This window comes from Propithecus coquereli, unplaced genomic scaffold (assembly GCF_000956105.1).
Source record: "Propithecus coquereli isolate 6110/MARCELLA unplaced genomic scaffold, Pcoq_1.0 Scaffold232, whole genome shotgun sequence".
Lineage (NCBI taxonomy): Eukaryota > Metazoa > Chordata > Mammalia > Primates > Indriidae > Propithecus > Propithecus coquereli.
Window position 1 is genome coordinate 3,815,591 of NW_012147864.1, and position 21,763 is coordinate 3,837,353.

Genomic DNA, 21,763 nt, shown 5'->3' on the forward strand with positions numbered 1-21,763 from the left:
CCCCGCCGCACCTTGGCGCCCCACTCCGTTGGTCCTCCAGTCCTCGGCCTGCAGCTGCGTGGGCCTGGATGCGCGGACCACGAGGTGCTGCATGTCCCTCCACGTCAGGAGTGGGCTGAGGGGGGAGGGCCGATGAGCCTAGGCCCGTGCCCAGCGGGGTGGGACAGCGGGTAGGGCCCCCACCATCACCTACTTGGCCTCCAGAGCCAGGGCGATGATGCCCGCGGCCAGTGGGGCTGAGGCTGAGGTGCCCGTGTGCTTGTCCGTGCACTGGTGGTGCAGGTCCGTGGTGACCTGAGGGCAGAGAGTGGCAGGCCTCGGGGGGCCCAGTGCACAGTGAGAATGCAGCCCTTGTTCAAAAACTACCAAGGACCGAGTTCAGTAAGTACCAAGGACTGAGCTCAAAAGTACCAAGGATGAGTTTGAAAAGTAAGAACTAAGCTCAATAAATACAAGAACTGAGATCAAAAAGCACTAAAGACTGAGTTCAGAAAGTCCCTGCTGGGCCACATGCCCGGAAGCCAGCCCTGCCTGGGAGACATGGGGGTTGGCGAAGCGGCAGCAGGAGGGCCTGGTCCTAGGCCCCAGGTCTGTGTGCCAGGGGCCACTGGGCAGCCCTGGGAGGAAACAGGTTTGCTGGTGTTCGGAGAGCACCTGCTACGTGTCTGGCCCTGGAGCCTGAGGGAGGCCCCAGTCCCTCCTGTCCCAGCCTCAGGGAACCTCGTGCGGGGGACTGGTCCAGCGTGGGGAAGAAGTCTGGGCGGACTTCCTGGAGGCAGCGGCCCTTGGGTGGAGGTGTGAAGGAAGAGCCGGGAGGGTGGGCAGAAGGTGGAGAAGCATTCAGGGCAGAGGGAAGGGCCTCCATAGCAGCCTTGAGGCCGAAGTAGCCTGGTGGAATGAGGCGGAAGGTTCTGGTAAGGGAGTGAGACAGGGCACAGCAGTGGCCTGGGCACAGGGCTTGGTGTCATCAAAGAGCCACAGGGAGCCAGAAGGGGGCTCCGACCAGGCTGATGGGATTGGATCTGGGTTTTAAAAGCGGCTTTCAGGGAGGAGTGAGAGATTAGAAAATGACCCATCGGGCGCTGCGTACACTGTGCTGGTGACGGTGCCCTGAAGCCCTGAGCGCTAACGTGGCTCTATGCAGTTCATCCGCACAGGGACAAACCGCTGGGGGACAGGAGGGAGGCTGGGGAGACCCCGTCGGGAGCGTCACTCACGATCTGGGGGTCGGTGGCGACGCCGCTGCTGTAGGTGGTGGTCAGGGTGGAGGCGCAGGCCTCACTGTACCAGGGCACGTGGCCCTGCTGCGTGGTGCTGCCCACAGACAGCGTGTGGATGCTGTTGGTGTAGCCATCACAGTTGCAGTTGTCATAGTGGAGGCCGCCGTTGCCCGAAGCCCAGATGAAGAGCGTTCCCAGCCCGCCGCGGCCCTGCGGGGTGGCAGGGGGACATGTGGGGAGGGCGGCATCGGCCCAGCCCTTGGGCAAGGGCAGGCTTGGCCGGGGCCCGGGCTCCCACTCACCCACCTCGGTCACGCCGCGCCGGAAGGCCTCGCGGGTGAGGATGCCGGGGCCATCCACCGTGCGGCCGTCATCCTCGGGGCCCCAGCTGGCGCTGTAGATGTGGATGTGCTGTGGCTGCAGGCTCAGCGACAGCGCCTCGATGACATCGGTGATGGTGCCGTCCAGCATGCGCACACCTGCACAGGCGCCCGGGCCGCTGCCGACCAGCCGGCCCCACGCCCTGTGCCCTCGCAGGCCCACTGCCGCGTCCTGCCATCCCGCCGCCCCCCGCAACCCCTCCCTCGCACTCTCTCTGCCCTGTGGGTGTGGGGCCTTCCCTGTGGGCTCAGCTCCCCCTGCAGCAGGGAGGAGGAGGTGGGCACAGGCATCTTCCTCCCCAGACGGCTTGTCCAGCTCTCCCCAGTGTCACCCCCTCCAGCCTCTGTCCCCAAGTGGAGCCTCTGGAGGACCCCAGGTACCTCCAATCCGGGCTTTGAAGGCGACACCTGCACCGCAGAAGCCGTTGTTCACCATCGCTGCCACCTCCCCAGCACAGCGGGTCCCGTGCCTGGTGCCAGGGCCGAGAGGGGCACTGTCACAGCCCTTGGCCCCCACAGGGCACTGGGAGCCACCCCCAGGCACCGTGGGACCCCAGGCTCACCGGTTCTCGTCACTGGGCGTGTAGCGGGGCTGGGGGTCTGGGTCGTAATCATTAAAGTCGTAGCTGGCCAGGGGGTCCTGGGGACAGGTGAGGACGTGAGGGGGTGTGAGGCGTCCCCAGGGTAGGGGCCGATCTGAGGACACGGGGCAGCCCCTAGCCCGGGCCGCCCGAGTTCTCACGTAGTTGGCCCAGAGGTCCGGGTGGTCCTTCTCAATGCCGTCATCCAGCACGGAGACCACGACGCCCTGGCCAGTCAGCCCCTGGCTCCAGACCTGCAGGATGTTCAGGTCCGGCTGCACCTCGTTGTTCTGCGCGAGGCAGGGTCCTGGGGTCAGGGGGGCTGTGGCCTGCCCTGCCCAACCTGCCCGGGCCCAGTCGCTCACCATGTACCACTGCTTGGAGAACCAGGGGTCCGTGGGCACCACCAAGGAGCGCTTCACCCGCCGCCGTAGCGTCTGCTGCTCGAACCACTGCACCTGTGGGAGACGTGCAGTTGGACTGTCCGCTGCTTGTCCCCAGGGCCCCTCGAAGTGCGGGAAGGGAGACGGGAGGGCTGCGGGCCTCCGTGTCAGTCCTTGTTATGGGACCCCACATTTGTTGGGGCTGCTCTCCGGGGTCCTCACGTGCCTGGGGCTCTGTCTTCAGTCAGAGGTGACTGAGGCTCTTGGACCACCCGCCCTCAGGCCCACAGATACGTAGCCACTGCCCAGCATGACTGGGGGTCCTTGGGTCACAAGCCTACCCCATCCCTCCTGCCTGCTCCTGTCCTTCTGTCCACTTCTCTCCCACATAACTTCCTAAACTGGCCACTTCCCTCTAGCTCCGCCTCCCCAGACCAGGACACCACTGGGTGGCCACTCCCGCCTCCTCCCTGGTCCTCCAGCTGCCCCTGCCTCTCTACAACCTGCAGCGTCGCTGTCTGCTGAAACCCTCCTGTGGCTCTCCACTACCTGTCCACTGCCCCCAAGGCCCTGCCTGTCCAGCCCCACGGCCTCCCTACTGCTCAGCCACAGCGATTGCTTCCATGTCCCAAGAGCACTTGAAGCCATTTCCACCCCAGGACCTTTGCACATGCCATTCTGCCTGCCTGGGCTGCTCTTCCTCAAACTCTGGCCCTTCCTCCTTCTTACATCCCACACCAGCTCACGTCCCCCCACTCCCACATCTCAGTGTCTGGGGCCCTCTCCTGCCACGTTGCTCAGTTTCAGATCTGGCAGCTGGCCCTGACTTCTCCCTCTTCTCTCCTCTGCAAGCCCCAGCCTCACTCTTGCAAACCACATCATGAACTGGCCACTTCTCTTGGTCACCAGTGGGACCGCAGCCCTGAAGCTGGGCCCACACCCCTTCCTGGCTCCCTGGGGCTTGCCAGACTCGGTCTCAACTCCCCAGCATGGCATCCAAAGCCTTTTTGTGATGGGGGGCCTGGCCCAGGCACCTCTCTGAGCGACTGGAAACTGGGTTTTGATCCCACGACAGCCACAGACTCACTGGATGACTCCAGGCCTCCCAGTATTTGGAACTGATCCCTGTGTCGTAAAATGAGCCAATACCCTTCCCTCTGTCCTATGAGCTGGGTGGTGGGGATGGGATGTTATCTGTTCCTCCCTACTGGAGTATCTGTGGCCCTTCATCTGTCAGGGTGTGCTAGAGGGAGAAGGGGGAGTGGCAGGAGGTGCCCTGTGTAGGTGCCCTGCTGTCCTCACACGTTCCCTGCCTGGGTCCCCACTGGACAGACTGGGGGCCCCAGTGGACCCGAGATGCAGAGAGAGCAGAGAGCAGGTGACCTGCCAAAGGCCACACGGCCATTCGTGACAATCACAAGAATAACTGAAGGTGGCTAGTGGACCCCAGGAGGGGACCGAGGCCCCAGGGGGGCCGCCTCAAGGCCAGGCTCACCTTGGGGTCTTTCTTCAGGCGTAGGCGGTGGCCCCAGTGCGGAGTCAGGGACTGCTGGACCACGCCCCGGTGCCGCAGGTGGAAGAACTGCCCGTCAGGGAAGATCTGGGAAGCAGGAGAGGCAGCCGCACCGCTGGGAAGTGGCTCCCCTGAGGGAGCCCCCCGGGGATGGGTACCACTCCCTCGCTTGCACCCTCCGCTCACCTGGCGCCCAGGTGGGGACTTCGCGTGCCCTCGGGGAGTCCCAGAAGCTGAGACTGGCCGAAACAGGGATGGGCTGGGGGTCGTGATATTTGGGGGGCCTTAGGGACTCCCTCACATCTGTCTGGGTCTGGGGGCGCCGAGACCTCCCCCTCCCCCACACCCGTCCATCCGGGTCCCACCCACCTGCCCCAGGTTGACGAAGCCGAATTTGCGTGACAGGCGCTCGGCCTCCTGGTAGCCCTCCTGGGACACCCGCACGGCCCAGCTGCTGACGTAGATGGGGGCCGGGGCAGAGGCCCACCGCGCAGCCAGGGGTCCACCGAGGGCCAGGGCCACGGCTACAGCCAGGCGCAGCCACAACGCAGTCGGGGCGGGCCGCATGGCGGCGGGGGCGGGGCCGGGGCGGGGCCTCCCAAAGCCCCTCCCCCGGCCAAACCGCCGAGTCGGCCCAAGCGCCCGCCCGGCCCCCGGCGCCATGGCAACGCAACAGCCTACACCTGCCAGGGGACCTTGCAGATACCCCCTCCCAGGAGGGACGCGAAGATCAGCCCGAAGTGGAGGGAGGGACACACGACCGTCCTGATCTCCGCAGACCCACGCCCTCTGGAGCCTCAGTCTCCCCATTTGTACCAGGACGGAAATCTCGGCCAGAGGAGCGGGTTCACTGTTGCTATGACAGACCACGCATAAAGATTTGGCCGCGCCCACTTCCTCACACACCCCTCCTGCGAAAATCAGCCCCGCCTTCTATGCGGTCCAACCAAAATTGTTCTTCCGAGTAAGTCCCGCCTCCTCCGATACGCCCCGCCCTGTCCCCGCCCCTCTGGTTCCTCACCGCCTTCTTCATGATAGGCTCCGCCCCCTGCTCTGGTCTCGTCAAGGAATCCCTTCCCGTTTTTCCAATCAGCTCTGGCCTTTCTCCGGCCCCTCCCACAAGCTCCGCTCTCCCCCCCCCAACTCCTCTCCTACCCCCCCCAGCTCCACCCCATTCAACAGCGCAGCCAATAATCCCCGACCTTGACGCCGCCCCTCCAATAAGCTACGTCCCGCTCCCGCTCGGCCAATCGGCACCCTTGGCCGCCGGGCCCCGCCCCCTGCGGGCCGCTTCCCTGCAGCTGCGGCCGCGGCCCGCCAGAGGGCAATGCGGCCGGGGAAACGGGGCAGGCCCCACCTCCTTTGTCCGCCCTGCCCTCCCATTGGCCTGGGCGGGGGCCGGGGGGCGGACACCTGCCCCGGGGCCGAGCCGAGCGGCTCGCGCTGGGGGAAGGAGGCGCGCGCGCGGCGGGGCCGGTGCGCAGGGCGGCGGGCGAGCTCCGGCTGCCAGCGCCGGACCGGCCGGGGCCATGGACGGCCTGCGCCAGCGCTTCGAGAGTCTTCTGGAACAGAGGAACCCGGTCACCAATGCGCTCCGGGCGCTCGAAGCCAGGACGGGGGTCGAGAAGCGCTATCTAGCGGCAGGTGAGCCCCGGGCGCGCCCACTTCGCCGCCCGACACGCGGAGGCCGTGGGCGCCGGCTCTCGGACCCGCCCCGCCCCATCCCGGGGACACCGAGATCGGGGGGTGGGGGGTCTCGGACGGGGGTCCGGGGGTCCGCCGCAGCCCCTCCCTTGGGCCCGGGCCACCCCCTCTCCAGCCTCGGCCCCGCCGCCCTCCGTCCCTCCCTCGGGCCCGGGTGCCCTCCAGGCCGAAGTCCGGTTCTTCCAGTTGCCCGGCCACCCGGGGGATGGGGTGCCCTGTGTGTGTCCCCGCCCCCTCCCGCCGGACCCCGCGTGGCAGCTGGATCAGAGACCTTCCCGCTTCTCCAAGGGGAGACCCAAGGCCCGGAGGGGAAGGGACCCCCGGGGGGCTGCCCAGACCTTCCCTTGTTTCCCTACCTGGACCAGACGGCCCCTTGACCTGCGCTCTCCCCTTTCCCCAGCTCTGGCCCGGTCCCACGTAAATACGTGTTGAGTGGAAGGTGGGTGGTTTGGCCCCTGGAGCGGAGTACAACCCCCAACTCCTTTGGGGTTCTTCCTGTTCCTTTCCTCCCTGTTGGTGTGGTGCCCTCTGGTTCTGCCCTCTCTTCCAGGAAGTCTCCCCGGAATGAACCACACCTTTGTCTGGACCCTGGGGGCCGGGGGCAGTCAGTCTGGTGGACAGCGGTGCGATGAGTTTTGAGAGTGGGCAGATTCCGGGAGTCCAGTTTCCCCCCCACTTTCCCACCCGCTGGGGGATTCCCACACCAGGCAGCCCAAGGACAATCTGAAATCTGTGCCCACACCCCGGAGGCCCCCAGGGATTGTGCCTGCCCCTGGGAGCAGGCCCTGGACATCTGCCCTTGTTCTCCACGTCCCTGGGGGTGGGGTGGGGTAGCTGGGGAGGCTCTGTGGCCAGGGAGGAAACTGAGGCATGGGCAGGCAGGGGCTGAGTGGCAGGCTGTCTCTGTGCCTGTCCCTCATGCCACCCCCTCATGCCACCCCCACCCCCAGTCCTGTGTGTGGCTGATCTCTGGGGCGGGCTCACCACCAGTCCTGAAATCCAAGAGTTAGTGTTGGGGTTAGATTTCTGGGGCCGGGCCTCCCCCCCACCCCACAGTCCTTAAATCCAAGTTCATCCTCTCATTGCTGAGGCTGCAGAAAAGGGGATTTAGGGCAGGGATGGCCTGGGAGAGCCCCTCTTCCCCCACTGGAAAGGGAAGAGGGGACGTTCCCTCACCCCCCTGTCCCCGACGTGGCGACCCTTGGACCTCACCTGCCACCATGGCCAAATCCCGCACCCCCAGGGAAGAGATAACAGCGTCCAGGAGGTCAGCCAGCCTCCTAGGGCCAGCTGGGGGCCCTCCCCCTCCTGCCCTCCGGAGCTTGAGGGTAAAGCCTAATGAAGGTGGCGGAAGAGTGGGGGTGACTTGGGCCTCTGCCCTTTGGTCCAGAAGTGGCCTCTCTCTCTCTCTTTGCAGATAACAGCCCGGGGAGGAGGGTGGGAGTGCCCCAGCTCTCTGGAGCCCTGAGGCTCCTTGTATGGCCTTTGCCAGCCCTCCTCCCACCTCCCCCCTGTTGCATGAGCTAAAGCAGGGGGAACACAGTGCCAGCACACAGCTGGTGCATAATAAATGCAGCAGCGATGGTTATTCTTTTCAGAGACGGGCGCAGAGTTGTGGTGCAGCTCCTGGTCATGCCCCATGCACACGTTTCCCCCTGAACCCTCCTTGCTGGGAGTATGAGATGGTGGCCAGTAGGCGCCCAATAAATTTGTAGGAAGGAGGAGACATTCTCTCTGTTGAGTCACATTTAGCAACTGTAGGTGGCAGGGGTCATCGCCAACCCCATTTCCTGGTGGGGAAACCAAGCCTCTGTGCGGAGAGAGCCATGCTCAGGGTGGCAGAGTAAGGGCCCTCCTAGGCCTGGGGGGCGGAGGGAGGAGTTCGCCGCCTCCCAATAAGACAGGGGTCCTCAAAGGGGGCAATGCTGCCCCCCAGAGATTTTGGCTATGTCTGGGGACATTTGTGGTTGTCATGACTGGGGGTGCTCCTTAAATGAGTGGATGGGGGCCAGGGATGCTGCTTAGCACACTGCAGTGCCCAGGACACGCCCACCTCAAAAAAGAAAAACGAGAATGGCGGAGGCCCAAAAGTGGGCAGTGTCGAGATAGAGAAACCCTACAGGTTAAAACACTGGCCTTTCTTAGCACAGCTTTCTGTTTAGGGAACACCCATCACAGCATTCAAACACTGGCCTCTTATTGCCAGCCCCTCCCATGGGGCCTGGAATGAGACAGTAATTAATATAATCGCAGATGATCACTTATTCATTCAACAAATGTTCACTGGGCAGCTACTCTGTGCCCACAGCATTGCCGAGCAGTGGCTCAGGGTGGGGCTCCCTGCCTGTCTGAGGGGAGCTCTAAGCTCTGTGGGGGCTCAGGGTGGTGTTGCCGTCCTGGCGCAGGGGGTGCCCAGGCCCCAGCCCACCCCCACCTCTCTCCACAGGAGCCGGCACTCTGCTAAGCCTCTATCTTCTGTTTGGCTACGGAGCTTCTCTGCTGTGCAATGTCATCGGATTTGCATACCCCGCATATGCTTCGTGAGTAGGGGGCTGGCTGCCCACGTGGGGATGGGGTGGGGGTGGGGTCCCAGGGCAGCCCTCCAACCTGCCGCCTCCCCATAGAATCAAAGCCATCGAAAGCCCCAGCAAAGACGACGACACTGTGTGGCTGACCTACTGGGTGGTGTACGCCCTGTTCGGGCTGGTCGAGTTCTTCAGCGACCTACTCCTGTTCTGGTTCCCTTTCTACTACGTGGGAAAGGTGGGTGCCTGTGCCGCGCGGGACACGGGACTCGGGTCGTTGCTGGGAGGGGCGGGTCCACCAGCCTGGAGGTGTGCAGAAGAGACTCAGCCCCTTCCCTGGGGGCCGTCTGAGGGTGGAGACCTAGTTCCTGCCCAGGGTGGGTGTCCAGTGGGTCGGCATAGCCCTCGTCCCGGCCAGGGACATCGCGCCAGGTGAGAGCTGAGTGTGACCCCGGCCCTGTTCCCCAGTGCGCCTTCCTGTTGTTCTGCATGATGCCCGGGCCGTGGAACGGGGCTCTCATGCTATACCACCGCGTCGTGCGACCACTATTTCTAAAACATCACACGGCCGTGGACAGCGTCCTGAGCAAGCTCAGCGGGCAAGCCTTGGACACAGCGGCCGGAGTAACCAGGGGCGGTGCGTGCTTGCTGGGCGCCGGGCTATCTGTCTGTCTCCTGGGTCTCGGCCTTTCTGTCTGTCTGTCCCATGTCTCTCCACCCTGCCTCCCCTCCTGCCCTTGACCGCCCTCTGTCTGGCGTCTCTGCGCCTCTCTCACCGTCCGCCTCTCTCCCTCACGCTGTCGGGAAATAGTCCTGCAGGCCCTGGCCCGCAGCCGGGCTCACATCGCCCCAGCGGCTGTGGCCGGGCCGTCGGCTGCCCTTGAAGCCGACCAGGGGGAAGGTAGGAGCTGTGACAGTGTGTGCACGAGTGTGCACTCCTGTATATGTGTGTGCATGTGTGCATGGGTGTGCTCGCGCTCTTCTGTGTGCATGTGTGTGAGTGTGTGTGTTGGGGGTGCTACCTGTGCATCTGTCTGTTCATGGGTGAGCATACGCATGGGTGTGTACAAGTGTGTGTGCACCTGTCCACCTGTGGGTGAGTGTGAGAGTGTGCCTATGTGTGCTGGACTCTGGCCACCTGGCCCCTTGAGTCGACCCCAAGCTCCCTGGGCAGGCTCGGTCTCTGTCCCCAGCAGCCCAGCAGAGCCCCAGGGCTGCAGCAGGCTCCCACCTGCCTCACCGCTGCCTGCCCTCTCTCTGCAGTCAAGGCAAACCTGACCCCACTGCAGAAGGACAAGTGAAGACGCCCCCCAGCCCTGCCCAGGACCTGCCGGCTGGCGAGAAGGAGGGCGCATCAAGACCCCAGCGGTCCACAGAGGCCTCCACAGAACCCCCGGCAGAGCCTCCCACCGGCCCCTCGGGTGCTGGCAAGACCACGGGGGCCCCCTTAAATGCCACCTTGGGCAACTCCCAGTCCCACTCCTCGGCCACCCACAGCTCCGGGTCCCATGGCCAGCTGGGCTCTGGCTCTGGCAGTGGCTCCCAGCCGCCCAGGAAGGCCCGGGGCAAGTGTCGGGCGCGAGGCAGCTCCGGCCGGCCCCAGCAGCACAAGCTGTCCTCCGTCACTTCCCTGGGCCCCTCGCACCCGGCCCACCAGTCCTTAGGAAACACGCAGGTTCCCAGTGCCACCCCTGGCCAGGTGCCATCCCCTGTCCAGCCTCCCAGTGGCACCAACAGCCCCACCAACAGCCCCACGCAGCCCCCGATCAAGGCCCCCGACGAGCCAGGGGACGCCGCCCCCGAGACCCACAGACAGCGTCCGAAGCAGTGCTCCAAGAAACTCACCAGCAGTTCCTCTGTGCCGGAGCTGGTCCCCTGCCACTCAGAGACCTCTCTGGACTATGTCTCGGAGTCCACCACCGAGATCATCTGCAGCTGGCCCCACCACAGGCACAGGCTCGGGTGCCTGCCGCACTGCTGGCGCATGAAACACCTGGTGTGCTAGGAGGAGGCTCAATAAAGTTCATCTGGACCAAGCTCTCGCGTTGTGTGTGCTCGGGAGCCGGGCGAGGGGCTGCGGGGCACTGTCCCACGTGATCAGGCATGGATCGGGACTGGCCCCATTTTACAGATGAGGAAACAGGCCCAGAGCAGCAAATTCGCCCACACGAGGTCTGGCCAGGTGGCCCAGGTGGATGCAAAGCCGGGAAATGCTTGTCCGTAACCACGTGGCTTCCCTCCTGAACAAGTTGTCAGTGATCCTCCTTCCACAGCCTCCCGAGTAGCTGGGGCTACAGGCGTGAGTCACCACACCTAGCTAATTTTTCTTGTTTTTTATAGAGATAGGGTCTTGCTATGTTGCCCAGGCTGGTCTCGAACTCCTGGCCTCAAGTGATCCTCCCGCTTCGGCCTCCCAAAATGTTGGGATTACAGGCATGAACCACCACAACTGGCCTTTTTTTTTTCTTTCTTTCTTTACTTCTTTTCTCTTTCTTTCTTTTTTATTCCTTTCCTTTCTTTCTTTTCTTTCGAGGCCAGCAGAACTCTGATAAGAAAATCAGGCCAAGACAGAACAAGAAAGGAAGCCTGTTTCCTGGATATAGATGCAAACAAACCTAAACAAAAAACAGCAAATCAAATCTAACAGTGTACAAAAAACATAGAACACCCCATGTTCAAGTTGGGAGTGGGTTCCCTGGGGGCAGAGCCTGAGGAACTGGGTCAAAGGCTGGGGGCAGGGGGGGCGCTACACAGAGATGTGGTCGCAGTGAGGCCGCAGTGTGGGCTGTACCCTGGTACCCCCAGACCTGTGTGTCGCTGGCTTCACCCCACACCTGGGGAGGAGGCTGTAATCGCTGCATCTCCCCAGGAGACACCTCCTAAGACAAGTCCCCGGAGCAGGGAGCCACTGGGAGGCATCAGTCACAGTGGGGGGTGTGACGTGGCTAGGGTGATGTGGCCAGGGCACCAGCGTGATTGCCGCCCACCCCTCCCACCCGAGCTCTGCTTCTCCAAGGCCCTCACTGGTCACAGTTTCTGGTGCAAACACAAGGACAGGCTTAGTAGGATAAACCACAAACCCGGATGTAACATTGGCTCACGGGGCTGGAACTCAGTGGTTCTCAACCAGGAGGGATTTTGTCCCAGGGATGTTGTTGGCCCTTGTCTGGAGACACTTCTGATTTTTGCCCAAACCCAGCAGCCAAGAACCGGCTCTCCTGGGCGCAGCGGCCCTGGCTGCCAAGAAGTTTTCCAGAACAAAGGGCAGCTCTCAGGGCCACCAGCACGATGGCCCCACGTCGCATGCAAATGAGGGAGGTCGCATGCAAATGAGGGAGGTCGCATGCAAATGAGGGGGGAGCGGTATGCCAGGCCCTGCTCCAGGAGCCAGGGGGACACCAATGGCTCAGAGAGAGAAAACCTTGCTCCTGAGGATTTGGGGCAGTGATGACAGGATAGATGTATAACACGTGGTCGTAGGAGGGGGATGAACCACGTGGGAAAACCTGGCAGCAGGAGGGAGCCGGGAGTTGGGGGTCGGGGGCTGCTAGGTGAAGGAAGGTCACCAGAGGCCTCCAACGGAAGTGATGTGTGACCTGCAGGAGGTGAGGGAGGGAGCCACATGGGTGTCTGGAAGATGTTCCCAGGAAGGGCACAGCCCTGAGGCAGAACTCACCTGGCATGTTGGAGGCACAGCAAGGAGGCCTGTGTGGCCTGAGCAGAGTGAGGAGGGAGAGAGAGGGAGGAGGGGAGGGCAGGGAGGGGACAAGGGCATAGGAAAGAGTTTGGATTTTATTTCTAGGGTGCTAGGGAGCCATGGGAGTGTTTATAGTCAGCAAATGAGATAATGTGATGTAACTCTTTAAAAGAGCTAGGAGTGGAAATGGGGGTGGGAATTATCTTCCAGGCAGGGGTACGGCCCGTGCAAAGGCCCTGGGGCAGGACTGTGCCTGGCGTGTCGGAGGCACAGGAGGAGGCCCGTGTGGCTGGAGTGGGATGAGGGGGAGTCTTGGGCACTAGACTGGGCAGGTTCTCACAGGGCATGGGGAGAACTTTGGCTTGTCTCAGGATGCAGGATTTATCAGGAGGGAGGGGTCGAGGGTAATCATTAATTAGCCCCCACCCCTCACACATACTCCCTGTGGTCCTCGGGATCTGCTGCCGACTGGCCGGCTGTGTTGCAGGATGCTGGGGGACAGAGGGTGCCCAGCTCACTCCACACGCGGCACAGCCTCTGGCCCTCCTGGTCAGAGGGGGCAGTGAAAGAGTGGCCTTCAGCCAGACTTTTTGTTTTAAATTTCAGCACACAGAGACCTGTCACCAGCTACTCAGGGCCGATGACACAACGGGACCAGCCCCCTCCCCCACACTGCCCACCCCTGAGGCGAGCCCCACCCTGCCACCTGCCACCACCAGTCAGTTTTCAATTCCATCCTTGAACTTCTCGTAAGTTCTGTCCTCCTCTGTGTCTGACCCACGCACCCAGTGTCACATCTCTGAGATCCGTCACAGTGTGGCCTTTGTCCTTCTGTGCGGGTGCACAGAAACTCCGTTCTGCAGATATATTAATACCCCAACTTCTCCAGCCCACTCCACTGTCGATGGACATTTGAGCTATTTCCGGTTTTTGGCTGATGTAAGTAAAGCTGCTAGGAACATTCCAGAACCTGTCTTTGGTGGGCAGACGGTGTGTTTCCCTTGGGCCTATGCCCATCGGAGGTTTCAAGGGGCAGGGGAGTGTTTGAGGTTCCCGGGGCTGCCGTGACAAATGACCACAAACCGGTTGTGGAGGCGGGGGGCTTAAAACAATAAGAATTTATCACCCTGCAGTTCTGGAACCCAGAGGTCTGAAGTCAAGGTGTGGGCAGGGCCCTGCTTCCTCGGGGGTGGGGCTCCAGGGTGGGCTCCTTCCTGCCTCTCCCAGCTCCTGGGGGCTCCATGCTTCCTTGGCTTGTGGCCGCTTCGCTCCAGTCTCTGCTCTGCGTGTCTCTTATATAGACATTTGTCATTGGATTTGGGGTCCATCCTAATTCCAAGTTGATCTCATCTCAGGATCCCTAACGTAATTAGCCTCTGGCCAAAGAAGGTCACAGTTACAGGTTAAGGGGTTAGGACTTGGAGGTATGTATTCGGCCCACTGCGGTGAGCACACACTCTGGCGTCGCAGACATGGTCAAATGCTTCCCAGAGTGGTTGTACCAACCTTGCCTGCCTCCCGCAGCGGGTGAGTCCTGCTTGTCCAACCGCCATTCCTCAGCCATGAGACAGAGTCCACGGGCATCGTAGCTGTTTGACTGGGCACATGTCCTCCCCCAGGCCAAGCCCCTGGGGCGGGCACCGCAGGGCCATGAGATGCAGCCGCAGGAGTGGGCCCGGTGCAGGCAATCAGGCCATGTGTCATCTGGAGAGAACTAAAACTATAATGATAAAAGCATCCAGACCCCACAGTTTGCCATCATCACCAGGCACTGAAATTCTGCAATGTGCTTGATAAAACACTCCTCCAAAAAAATCTTCTGTGACTCCAAGGAGACAATCGCTTGGTGACTTTCACTTTGCTAACAGGGCTGCGAGTTGCAGACTTGCACATTCTAGTTAGTTATCCTTTCATGAACACTGCTTTCCGCCGAAGTCCATTCAGTGAATTCAGGGTTCTGGGCTCGAGGGGACCACGCTGCTTCCTTCAACAGGGCGTTCCTAATTTGTGGTCACTGCAGGCAACATATGCACCTCGAACCCAAATGGGGACCGCCTGTTCCTATGTGGATACAGTAAAGTGCAAATAAACACGAGATCTGGGGTCAACTTGTTGCTTCCTTTCTGAATTCTAAGTAACCCCCTGGGGTTTCTGTAAACCGTCCAAACAGAGTGACAGTTTCTCTGGGTACCGGGACATGCACAGGCCTTTGTGAACTGTCCCTTCAACGTGAGCCCCTTCGGAATGGAAATGTTCTCTCTAAACTGTTCAATGTTTGCTTTTAAAGCTAAGGAGCGGGTGGGGGGAGCAGTGTTTATTGCGGGATGTTACATGGTGATCTTTGGAAACAATGTTGCGTGTTAAGAAATGATGCAGGAAGCTGCGGCTCCCGGGGTCATCTTGCTCCGGTGAGAACGGCGAGCTCTTGGCGGTGGGGGCGCGGCCAGCTGTCCCCGCCTTTCTCGCTCCTCATCACGGCTTCTCTGCCTTGTCCTAGGCCCGGGCATCAGACCACAGCCTGGGATCCGTGCCTAGAGTGGACCCTGCAAGCGCCGGGCAGTCCCGGCCAGCCGGCGCGCAGGGCTGGGGCCGACTTTGTGCGAGCCTGGTGGCAGGGCCGCCCCACGGGGCTCCGTGGCCGAGAGGGCCCGACACCTGCATCCCCTGACGCATCCCCGAACCCAGCCGGGCAGCGGCAACAGCCTTGGGGATGCGCACGGGGAGCTCAGGCGGGCCGGAAGAGGGCGTGGGTGCCGCGCGGAGGCCGGGGAGGAAGGTGAGCGTCCACGCGGGACTGAATGCCCGCGGGGAAATGGGCAGAGGGCGCCTCGGGGCCCCACTCCCCAAAGAAGAACTCAGGGTGCGGCGGAGCCCTTCATCTCCGGTCCCGCCGGCAGGGGGCGCGCGGGCTTTGCGGGTCCCCCCAAAGCTGGCTCAGTGAGTGTGGGTCGCTCCTGGGCCCCTCCGCCCGCAGCCACTGTTGCAGACGACAACCACGGTGGCACCACGCAATCGGAGTGACTACCTGCTCCCCGGGGGAGGTGCTGCTGGGTCTCTGGCAGCAGTGGGCGCTCCATAAATACTCGCCGCGGCGGGAATGCGCCAAGGGGCCAGGAAGGGACTCCGGGAGAGCGCAGTTCCCACGGTCAGAGCCGGGAAGGGTGGAAAGGGTACCCACTCACAGATGGGGAAACTGAGGCCCGGACAGGGGCAGGCCCTGGCCTGAGGTCACCTGCCAGGTCAGAGGCTGAGTCCAGTGACACCACGCACTCCGTGGGGACTTCCACAAGAAGGACTTCCCTCTGCGCCCACTGCTCCGTCAGCGCCCCCTACCCTTCAGCGGCTCTGGCTGCTGCCGGGAGCGGACACCCGTGGTCAACGCTCACGTGTCCCCGGGGGGCCCTTCCGCAGACAGTCCACTGACCCCAGGTGTCCGGTATCACACACAAGACAGAGTGTCCCAAATAACAGCATGAGCCCCGCCAAGGGGTAAGGAGGCAGAAGGGGTGGGTCTTTGGGAGCACCCCAGGGGGTGGGTTTGCTGAGCGACTATGTGACACCCCACAGACATCCCCCAATACACTCACGGCCCAGGTCTGCCCTCCTGCATGAGGCTGGGGTCCGGCAGAGAGCAGTGGCTCTTACGTGCCTCAGCTGGGGAAGGGGCTCAGGACCTGCAGAAGCCCCATGTGTTCCCCACCTGCCCCCATCCTCATACATCTCTGCCCTCATCCCCACACAGGGTCGGACGTGCTGGGGGGAGGCAGGGCCTGCATCCGGAGGAGGAGGGCATGGGGGTGCATGTGTGACCACGCGTGTACAGGCTACAAGAATACAACTGTGCATGTACCAGCACATCCCAAGTCGGTGGCCAAGTGCATGTGACTGAGGTGCCCTCGTTTTTGTTTTTTTTTTAAGTGCTCATAAAAATTAATTAAATAGCAACAAAAGGGGGTGAAGAACAATGGTGTTGACTGGAAGAAACCCAGCCAGAAACACCAAGGCTGTCAAGATTTTCCTTGAGGTTCCTGGCAGCCAGGGCAAAAGGGGAAATTGGTACATTACAAGTGCCTGGTTAGGCATGTCTTCTAAGGGCTATGCCTGTTTGTGACAGTGTCTCTGAATACATGAGGGTGTAGTGGGGGACGGCAGAGAAGGGAGAGAGCACAGAGTGTCAGAAGTTAAACCACGATGAGGTTCCTGGTACCCAGGACAAGAGGGTATCATGCTTGTTGACTACAGTGTCTCTAAGCAAGTGAGCATGAGGCAAGGAGAATGAAAGTAGAGTATAAAATAGCTATGAGCTTCCTGGCAGCCAAAGCGAGAGGGGAAATAAAAGAGTCTCTTCAGTGCATCCTCATCAGTGCCTGCCCACTAATGGCCGTGGATCTGGCTGCATGCGGATGTATCCAAGTGTGTGAGGGGGAGTCACGTAGCTGTAGAAAGGAGATATTTCTGATCTTCCTGGAAGCCAGGGTGAGAGGGGAAATACATTGAGTTCAATTGAGTGTGGTCATGTGTGTCTTTTTTGCTGCGTATTGTGGGCGCTCCTACAGGAGCTCAAAGAGGACAGCGCCGAGCAGCCAGGCGTGCACGGCTGTCCTCCGCAGGGCTCCAGGGCCGAGCGTAGCCAGCGTGGGGCAGCAGCAGCCGGTCCTGTGTGCCATCGGGGCTGACGAGGCGCCGGACAGCCAGCAGGTACTCTCGGTGGGGACTCAGCAGCGGGCAGGGGCAGTGGCCCGGTGCCCACACGTACTCGCGGGTCCGCAGTGGGGAGCGGTTCTTGTAGACCAGCTGCACGCGCACCTCGTAGCGGGTCTCCTGGTCCTGGCGGTGGCGGCCCAGCACGCGGGCCTGGAACACTGTGGGCAGGGCAGGCATGAGGTAGCTGCATGGTGCACCCTGAGCACCTCTCTACAGCCCTCCAATTGCAGGAAGAGAAAACTGAGGGTCAGGTGAGGCCTCAGGGGCCCCGGGGTTAGGATGCAGTCAGTGAGGGGATCAATGAGGGATTAGGGCCAGGAGAAGGGGTCGGGGTGGAGTCATCAGGGCCAGAGGTCAGCAGGCCAGGTTAGTTGGGGGCGGGAGAGGGTAGGGTCAGGGGGTCTCACCGAAGTCGCTTCCGCAATAGTGGAGCAGCCGGTGGGCGCGGCCGCGGGTGTCAGGGCAGGGTGGGCAGTGGTCTGTGGGGGGTGGTGCTGTGAGGGGCACAGGCCTCAGCCCGGGCTCGCCCCCACCCCAGCCGTCCCCACCTCACCTGGGGCCAGGGTCGGGGTCCGGGCGGGGATGGCAGAGGGGGGCGGGGGAGGCACCACCTCCCGGGGCTGCGGCTGCCGCAGGGACCAGCCCAGGGCCTGCACCTGTGCCTGGAAGGGGCCATAGTGCTCCCGGGGGAGCCAGAACTCAAATTCGATGCCGGGGTTGGGCTCCTGCAGGAGGACCTGGAGTTGGGGGGTCGGCACTCAGGGAGGTGCTCCTGACAGCCACCCCCCTCTGACCCCTGCCTCCCCCTCTGACCTTCTGACCCCCGCCTCTCCCACCTGACGGATCCCAGTCGCCCCCCTCTGACCCTCTCAAAGGCCCAGCCGGCACCTGCAGGAGCAGGTCGTGGGAGGTGGGCCCGGCCGCGCGCAGCGTCTCCTCCCGGCTTGCGTCGCGGGTGTAGACCACGCGGGTGCCCACCGCCTCGTAGGTCCCGGGCCGGCTGACCACCCAGTCCCCGTTGAGCACGTAGCGCCCGTCGCTCCCCATCAGCGCTGCAATGGAAGGGTCAGCCCGGCTCCCCCGGGGTTCCCTCCTCGGGCCTCAGTCTCCCCAGCTGTATACGGGACAACCGCACCCAGGCAGCGAGGGCGCCTCCCCCCTCGGACCCTTCGGTACCCAGGTGATTGCGGCTCCGGTGGGCCACGCGGATGTGTCTGGCACCAGCGGGGATCAGGGTCACGTTCCAGTACCCGGCAAAGGCACCTGGGCGGGAGGGTAGGCGGGTGTTGGGGAGCCAGCGGGGGTGTGTTTGAGCGATGATTTGAGGGTTAAATGAGACGCTGCGGTTGAGACAGCTACCCAGGGCCGCGGGAACCAGGGAAGCGCCCCTCCCTAAGCGTCTACAATTATTATCGCTTAAGTGCTGCAGGGAAAGGTTAAAATCCCCATCTGTTCTGGGGAGGGTGGGGCAATCTGTCAGTGGCCAATCAGGATGAGGAGCGAGGGGGGCTGGGCCGCAGACCGCCCAATCAGCATGGGATTTCGCTTTCAGGCTGTAGCTCGCTAAAGGGCCCGCTCTGGACGTTCAGGGAGGACGGGGCGGGCGGTCACCAGCGTCACGGAACACGCGCTGCACGAGGAGGCAGGAGTCGTTGGCCCCGCCACAGCGGCCGCAGCGGTCCTCGCGGACGTCCGAGCCCAGCAAGCCGTCACAGCCTGCGCTCTAAAGGGGCAAAGGACGGGCGGGTGTCACAGACGTCGGGAGGGGTGTGCCCTGGGGAAAGGGCGCAGCCTGGGGCAATGGGGCGGGCTCTGGAGGGAGTCTATGGAGGGGTGAGGCCTAGGGAGGGACGGAGCCTGGAGGGAGGAGGCTGGGGGCATGGCCTGGATGGGAGGTGGGCATGGCCAGGGCGGGGCCTGGTGAGTCCTTACAAGGCAGCGGCCAGCCACGCAGAGCTCCTGGGCACCTGGGCTGCAGGTGGTGCCGTCCAGGACGCGGCCGAAGCTGTGGTAGAAGGCATGTCCCTCGGCCAAGCAGTTGAGGTCGCACTGGTTGGGCGCTGAGGGCAGGAGGAGTTTGTGGCCTGGGGACCTCTATCCTAGTTCCAGACCCCACAACAATCTCCCTCAGGCAGCCATCCCCTTGGGCAGACGAGGCCCAGAGATTCAGCCAAAGCCACGCATTGAGGCTGAGGCAGAGCTAGGACTGGAACATAGGTGTTCTGCCTCCAGCAACCTGAGACTGTCCCAGGCAAGTATCCTGGGGCTGCATTCACTTATTCATTCATTCATTCATTGTCTAATCTTATATTAGGGGTCCTTGCATGTTATTTACATTAACGTCATTACCCATTCTTCATTCATTCATTTGCTCCACACATGCTCATTGAGCACCTACTACTTTCCAGACACGGTTCGAAACTCTGGGATGCGGCAGTAAGCAGAACTCACTCAGCACTTGGGCACCCAATAAAAAGTGTTAGTGCCGTCCCAACCAAGTCCTGTGTAACCTAGGTGTGGCGCTGGCCCTCCCTGGGCTTCAGTTTCCCCTTCTGCTTGGCAGTGGGGGCAAAATGGGCTGTCTGATCACACCTGCAGGTGGACAGCCCTGGTCCCTACTTCTCCTCATGCTCCCTCGGGCTCCCATCTCCCTGGAACGGATCCTGAGCTGGCCCTAGTGAGCCTCCATGGGGGTGGGATCATGGCAGGTTTCCGCCAATTCTCAGGGCGAAAAGAAGAAAGGAAGGAAAGAGGGAAGGAAGAGAGGGAGGGAGGGAGCCCATGAGCTCAATGGGTGGGACTTTCTCCATTTTAGGCTTTCCTTCTCTGCGTCTGCCCCCACGGTGGTGTCTCAAGCTGCCTGTCTCCCTTAAATCTGGAGGCGTGCTGCCCTGGGCACACGGTTATATAACTTACTATTTTTGGCTCCGTGTGGCAATATTTCCTGCTACTAGGATAAGTCTGAGGACTGTTGGCCTCTGCATACAGCTCTAAGCAAAATCCTCAGCTTTGTGTTCAACCCTGTGCAGAATGGACCCTGCTTCCCTATACCCCTGCCTGGTGCCTCACACAGGCTGTTTCTCCTTCACTTCACCAACTCCTACATATCCTTCAAAGCCCTAGTGTGAATACCCCCTTCTCTGTGCAACACTCCAAGTCCCTCTTCTTCCTTAGCAGTCACCTTTCCCTTCCAGTAATAAGTTCAAGTAATGAGTTGTTCACTCTGGACCAACCCTGACCACCAGCAGCTGGGCTACTCACCCCCATAGAAGGGCACCCATCGATAGGTCTTCTGGGAGCCCAGGACAGGGCGGCCATTGTAGAGGGCACACTGTAGGTCTCGGAAGGGCATGACCCCTGGGGGGCAGTCCTGGAGGCAGAGAGAGGTGGGTCAGAGGCAGGGACATCCCTGGGGATTCCAGAGGCAGCCTTGGGGGTCTGGGAGGGGGACAGGGTTTACCAGCAACTGGCAGAGGCGGTACTCGTGGCTGTCGCCCCAGCATGGCTCTTCCCCGGGAAAGCTGCAGAAAGCAGGGTGGCCAGAGTGTGGTCAGAACCCCCAGGGACCCCCTCCCAGAGCTGACCTGTCCACTCCCCACCCCCGCCAACCCCACCCGCATTCCAGCGGGATCAGTGGGATTAAAGGGCAGAGCGTGTGTGGGCAGGCCGAGGGTGCGGCCAGGGGCTGGGCTAGGCGGCAGGAAAGGAGGGGCAGGGACCCCTTCCTAGGCCACCCAGAGGAGCCCCGAGCCCCCAGCCCTGCTCCCCACACACCGGACGCAGCGCCGGCTGTGCACAGAGACGCCCCGCCCGCAAGAGCTGGAACAGCGGCTCCACGACCCCCATGGAGTCCACTCGCCCGGACCCTACTTGGGGAGAGAGAGGCACAGTCAGCCTGGGTGGCCCCACGCCACTGGCCTGGTCCCCATTCCCCTCTGCCCCCCTGAGCTCCTGCCCCACCCTTACCTGAGCACTGCCCCCCAAACCACAGTTCAGGAGGGTCCACAGCAGGAGCAGGAGGTTCTGGAAGGGCCGGGGTCTGGGGGCACAGAGTGTGGGGGGGGCCTATGCAGTGGGGCCACCGCCAGCAGGACAGGGATTGAACCCCAGCTCTGCCCTGACTTGCTGTGTGATCTTGGACGGTAACTAAACCTCTCTGAGCCACACTTCCTCATCTCTGAAAAATGGGGTGATAAAGAGCCCCCCTTACAGGAAAGTCGAGGGCTCCTTTGGATCAGGTAAGAAAACAGGATGTCCAGAGTCTGCCAAGGAGGACTCAGAACGCATCTGCAGTTGTTATTGGCTGTGTATTTTCTTGTCACGCACACAGTACACGCTTAACCATTGATGACGGAAGGACTCATTAAGGATGGTACACAGGTGGTTTCTAGGGTCGGGGTCCCCTCAGCACTCCCCCCACCATTGCTTCTACCTTCCTATGTGGCCAGAAGCCAGCCACTCTGTGTTCCCAGGCCTCAGTTTCCCCATCTGTGTAGTGGGGACCAGCTGGACTCAGTCCATGGTTCTACGAGACCCTGCAGAGGGTGTGGCTGGGTCAGGAGCCGGGTCCGGCAGAGGCCCCTCGGCCGTGCCCCGCAGCCTCCAGGGCTCTCCTCAGCACCGAGACCCATGGATTGGGAGCCCCAGATCGGGGTGGGGCAGGGAGGGGTGACCTGGCCCGGGGTCCAGTCGGCGCCTCATGGCCTCATCTGCAGAGGGTGTGGGACGAGGGGAGCGCCAGGGCCGCCGCCTGCAGAGGGAGAGGGGCCATGGCTGAGGCTGGGGCAGGGAAACGGGAGGCATCTGTGGGGGAGGGGAGACCTTGCCTCCCTGGGCCTTAGTTTCCCCATCTGTCAGGGGGAAGATGAAGCCACCTGCCATCACACCCTCCTTGTGACCATGCCTGGGGGGAGAAAGGGGGACCGAAGGGGAAGCAGCCGCCTTGGGAGTCCCCTCATGGCTGGGCCACGGCACCCAGCGGCCCGTAGCGCCTGAAGGTGATGCTGAGCTCAAAGCTGTCCAGCCTGAGGGGTCCTGGGCACCCCGCGGGGAGAAG

The 21,763-nt window shown here is 62.2% G+C and overlaps 3 protein-coding genes across 3 annotated transcripts in view; 1 reads left to right on the forward strand and 2 right to left on the reverse strand.

Moving 5' to 3' along the window:
* PCSK4 (proprotein convertase subtilisin/kexin type 4) overlaps positions 1-4,743 on the reverse strand; it is a 7,107-nt gene extending 2,364 nt beyond the window's left edge. The window contains exons 1-10 of the mRNA XM_012645473.1: positions 4,447-4,743; positions 4,060-4,164; positions 2,547-2,639; positions 2,343-2,471; positions 2,164-2,240; positions 1,982-2,070; positions 1,527-1,699; positions 1,218-1,430; positions 194-294; positions 12-115 (exon numbers count right to left, since the gene is read on the reverse strand). Of these exons, the coding sequence (XP_012500927.1) occupies positions 12-115; positions 194-294; positions 1,218-1,430; positions 1,527-1,699; positions 1,982-2,070; positions 2,164-2,240; positions 2,343-2,471; positions 2,547-2,639; positions 4,060-4,164; positions 4,447-4,740 (1,378 nt within the window). The 5' untranslated portion in view covers positions 4,741-4,743. The remainder of the gene's footprint in view (positions 1-11; positions 116-193; positions 295-1,217; positions 1,431-1,526; positions 1,700-1,981; positions 2,071-2,163; positions 2,241-2,342; positions 2,472-2,546; positions 2,640-4,059; positions 4,165-4,446) is intronic.
* A 782-nt stretch (positions 4,744-5,525) lies between these two features.
* REEP6 (receptor accessory protein 6) lies at positions 5,526-9,633 on the forward strand. Its single transcript, XM_012645375.1, has 5 exons — positions 5,526-5,721; positions 8,228-8,321; positions 8,406-8,544; positions 8,775-8,943; positions 9,570-9,633. Exons 1-5 carry the CDS (start codon positions 5,607-5,609, stop codon positions 9,605-9,607), a joined length of 555 nt encoding a protein of 184 aa, XP_012500829.1. The 5' UTR covers positions 5,526-5,606; the 3' UTR covers positions 9,608-9,633.
* A 6,637-nt stretch (positions 9,634-16,270) lies between these two features.
* On the reverse strand, positions 16,271-21,442 carry ADAMTSL5 (ADAMTS-like 5). Its single transcript, XM_012645379.1, has 13 exons — positions 21,381-21,442; positions 21,140-21,242; positions 20,674-20,746; positions 20,482-20,573; positions 20,168-20,228; positions 19,969-20,077; positions 18,640-18,767; positions 18,319-18,430; positions 17,884-17,970; positions 17,596-17,759; positions 17,261-17,444; positions 17,115-17,186; positions 16,271-16,865 (listed from the first exon to the last, which is right to left on the reverse strand). Exons 2-13 carry the CDS (start codon positions 21,193-21,195, stop codon positions 16,564-16,566), a joined length of 1,440 nt encoding a protein of 479 aa, XP_012500833.1. The 5' UTR covers positions 21,196-21,242; positions 21,381-21,442; the 3' UTR covers positions 16,271-16,563.
* Between the last annotated feature and the right edge of the window lie 321 nt (positions 21,443-21,763).